Source organism: Phoenix dactylifera, chromosome 11 (genome assembly GCF_009389715.1).
Source record: "Phoenix dactylifera cultivar Barhee BC4 chromosome 11, palm_55x_up_171113_PBpolish2nd_filt_p, whole genome shotgun sequence".
NCBI classification, from domain to species: domain Eukaryota; kingdom Viridiplantae; phylum Streptophyta; class Magnoliopsida; order Arecales; family Arecaceae; genus Phoenix; species Phoenix dactylifera.
In genome coordinates, this window is record NC_052402.1 from 25,917,352 (window position 1) to 25,921,396 (window position 4,045).

Here is a 4,045-nt window from a genome sequence, read left to right on the forward strand (position 1 = left end):
CTTCAAATGGGATGAAGTAGGAGCTTCCATATACCGACTAACAAATGCAACCCCAAATAAAATATCGGGCCTTGTGCAAGTTAAATATCTTAAACTTCCAACAAGACTTTTGAAGAATGTAGGATCTATCTTTTCTCCATCTTTATATCTTGATAATTTGACTCCACATTCCACGGGGGTGCTCACCGGGTTGCTATCATCCATCTTGAATTTTTTGAGAACTTCTTTAGCATAACCTTCTTGAGAGATGAAAATTCCATCTTCCATTTGCTTCACTTCAATGTCAACGTAATAAGCTATAAGGCCAATATCCGTCATTTCAAACTCTTGAGACATAGCTTGCTTGAATTTTTCAAACATAATAGAATTGTTGCCGATAAAAATTAAGTCATCTACATACAAGCAAACCACAAATATATCTCCATTATCATTGACCTTTGTGTAAAGGGCATGCTCATAAGGACATTTGGTGAACTTGTTGTCTTGGAAATACTTGTCAATTTTGGTATTCTAGGCTCTCGGTGCTTGCTTCAAGCCATACAAGGTTTTCTTTAATTTCAAAACTTCATCTTCTTGCCCTTTCACAATATATCCCAAAGGTTGTTTCACATAAACCTCTTCTTCAAGAAAACCATTCAAAAAAGCGGACTTCACATCCATTTGATGGATTCTCCAATTGTTTTGTGCTGCCAAAAAAATAATTAATCTATCAGTTTCCAAATGAGCAACAGGTGCAAATACCTCATCATAGTCGATTCTAGGCCTTTGATTGTATCCCTTGACAACAAGTGTTGCCTTGTGCCTCTTGACTTCTCTTCTTGAATTCTTCTTTGCCTTGTACACCCATTTGACTTCGATTGCCTTTTGCCCTTCCGGAAGAGTGGTGAGCTCCCAAGTTTCATCCTTCTCTATGGCTTTGATTTCTTCATTCATAGCATCTCTCCACTTCTTTTCTTGAGTTGCTTTTTCAAAGCTTAGAGGTTCACTACCGGCAAAAAGACAAAAAAGTGTTAAATCACTTAATCTTTCTATTACCTCATCCGTGGCATCATATATGTCTTGAAGACTCCTTGTGCCTCTTGGTTCTTCACTTGAACTTGACTCATTTGATGATGGAGATGATTGCACTTGAGCAGATGATGGAGGTGTTGAAGGTGGAGAAGGGGGCTCCTCCTCTTCAAAGAAAGGAAAAAAGTCATACTCTTCTTTTGGAGAATTCCAATCCCATGAACTTGCTTCGTCAAATTCAACATTTCTACTAGTGATAATCTTGTGACTTCTTGGATTGTACAACTTATAGCCCTTGGACCTTGCATCATAACCGATGAAGACCAATTTTTCAATTTTGACATCTAGCTTAGAGCGCTTTTCATCCGGCACATGTGCATAGGCTATGCTTCCAAAAACACGCAAATGATAGACATTTGGTCTTCTTCCACTCCATGCTTCTTGTGGTATTTGATTTGGCACATTCTTAGTAGGACACCGATTGGATAAGTATACTGCACAATTAACGGCTTCGACCTAAAAATATTTGGGCATATTCTTGCTTTTTAACATACTCTGAACCATGTTAAGGATGGTTCTATTTTTTCTCTTCGCAACCCCATTTTGTTGCGGGGATTTTGAAACTGTTAAAGGATGGTGAATTCCATTTTCTTCACAAAAAATTTTTGAAAGCATTTGATTTGAACTCACCTCCTCCATCGGATCGTATAGCCTTTAAATCAAAATTACTTTGTTTCTCAACAAGTACCTTGAATCTTTTAAATGCTTCAAACACCTCCGATTTTTCTTTAAGAAAATATACCCAAGTTTTCCGGCTAAAGTCATCAATAAATAAGAGAAAATACTTGTTCTTACCAAAAGATGGTGGATTGAATGGATCACAAACATTCGAATGAATAAGTTGTAATGGTTCCCTTGCTCTTGTGCTGGCTTCTTTTGGAAAGCTTTTTCTTGATTGCTTGTCAAAGAGACATCCTTCACAAAGTTGATTTGGGTGGTCAATAAAGGGCAACCCATTCGCCCTATCCTTCTTGGCCAATAATTCTAGCCCATCAAAATTCAAGTGCCTAAGCCTCAAGTGCCAAAGCCAATTTGGATTTTCAACATAAGCCTCAAGCATTTAGCAACATCGGTTTGAAAGGTTGAGCAAAAACATGCGGTTTCTTGTCATTTTAACTTTGGCCACCAAACTTTCCTTTTGATCTCTTATCGAAAGACTAAGATCTTTCATTTGAATATCATAGCCTTTCTCTAAGAGTTGTCCTAAGCTCAAAATATTATTTTTTATGCTTGGGACGTAGAAAACATTAGCAATAAATTAATGATCACCATTTTTCAAGCGAATCAAAATTGTACCTTTCTCCTTGATCGATACTTTGGAAGAATCTCCAAAAACCACATTATTGCTTGCAGTTTCATCCAACTCCATAAATTTGCTTTTGTCACTGCACATGTGGTTGCTAGCCGCATTGTCAAGATACCATAAATCATGATCTTCATTTTCTTCTCCTTTGCATGCCAACAACAAAGTTTGCTCCGTCTCTTCATTTTCAACATAGTTAGCTTCTTCTTCGGCATTTTGAGAAGGACTTCTACACTCCAAAGCAAAATGATCATATTTTTGACAATTATAGCAATGATTTCGAGATTTATCATACCTCCCTCCATTTGATCTCGAATTGTTTCCACTTCCACGTCCTCTTGATTGATACCATTCTTGCTTCTTTTCATATTTGTTGGATGATCCACGACCACCTCTTCCTCTACCACGTCCATTTTCACATCCACGACCTCTTTCGCCTTTCTAACTACGATCTTCTTTTTCTTTCAAAGAGACTTTTATTTGTAACATTTGCTCTAAAGTCTCTTGCTTCTTGACAACCTTCTCTTCATGAGCTTGTAGTGACCCCATGAGTTGATCGATTGTCATAGAGTCTAGATCTTTGGACTCTTCAATGGCTACAACAATAAAATTGAACTTGGGATCCAATGAACAAAGGATTTTTTCAATAACCCTCGTATCACTCATATTTTCGTTGTACCTCCTTAGTTGATTTACGACGGTCAACACCCTTGAAGAGTAATCTAAGATTGATTCGGATTCTTTCATATGTAAGGCTTCAAATTCACCACGCAAAGATTGAAGACGAATCTTCTTGACTTTGTCAACTCCTTGATAGGAGTTTTGGAGAATCTCCCAAGTTTGATTCGAAGAAGTTGCATTAGCAACTCGTTGTAGCATGCCATCATCCAAACATTGATGGATGATCATGATGGCCTTCCGATCCTTCTTTCTTGTGGCTTGTAAGGACTCCTTTTGAGCTGGAGTCAAGGAATCTTCATTCTCCGATTCCATGTAGCCTTTGTCAACGATCTCCCACAAATCTTGAGATCCCAAGATTGCCTTCATATGGATATACCAATTTTCATAGTTATCCTTGGTGAACCGCGGCATTAGAAACGGAAGCATTCCATTTGCCATCGCTCTTTCTCACAAGAAAAATCTTGGCTCTGATACTATTTTGTTAGAAATCAAGAGGATTCACACTCACAAATTATTCTGTGGAAGAAAAGTGGAGAGGATTTTAGGCACACATGAATAACTTAAATTCCACTTAATTCAAAAAATAACTAGAGTACATGGATATTTATAGGCATCATTAGATGGTCTTTTAACCTTCCTAATTGAATTGGTCATTACACCATTCATAACCCTAAATAAATCTCAAATAACTTCCTCTAAATAAATTCCTTATAACTCCATGTAACTCCCACATGACTAAAAACCCAAAAGACATGTAACTCCCATATGACTAAAAACCCAAAAGACATGTAACTCCTCATCATACTAATATGCAATTACAGAAAATCAAATCATAAGTTACTAATATTAAAAAATAAGTTTAATAACCAACACACTGGACTACCTATCAATCACCAAAGACCACAGAACAACTTCTCTAGCCTAATGCCCTCCAGAACTCGGTGTTACCTATTACCAAGAGAGCAAACTCGGTGGTCTTCTTTCTCGAAATAA

At 37.3% G+C, this 4,045-nt stretch overlaps 1 protein-coding gene across 1 annotated transcript; it reads right to left on the reverse strand.

Annotated features, from left to right (window-relative positions):
- Positions 1-2,326: 2,326 nt before the first annotated feature.
- Positions 2,327-3,490, reverse strand: LOC120112567. The gene is made up of 2 exons (XM_039132148.1): positions 2,859-3,490; positions 2,327-2,600 (listed from the first exon to the last, which is right to left on the reverse strand). The coding sequence occupies exons 1-2, from the start codon at positions 3,488-3,490 to the stop codon at positions 2,327-2,329; spliced, it is 906 nt and encodes a 301-aa protein (XP_038988076.1).
- Positions 3,491-4,045: the final 555 nt, after the last annotated feature.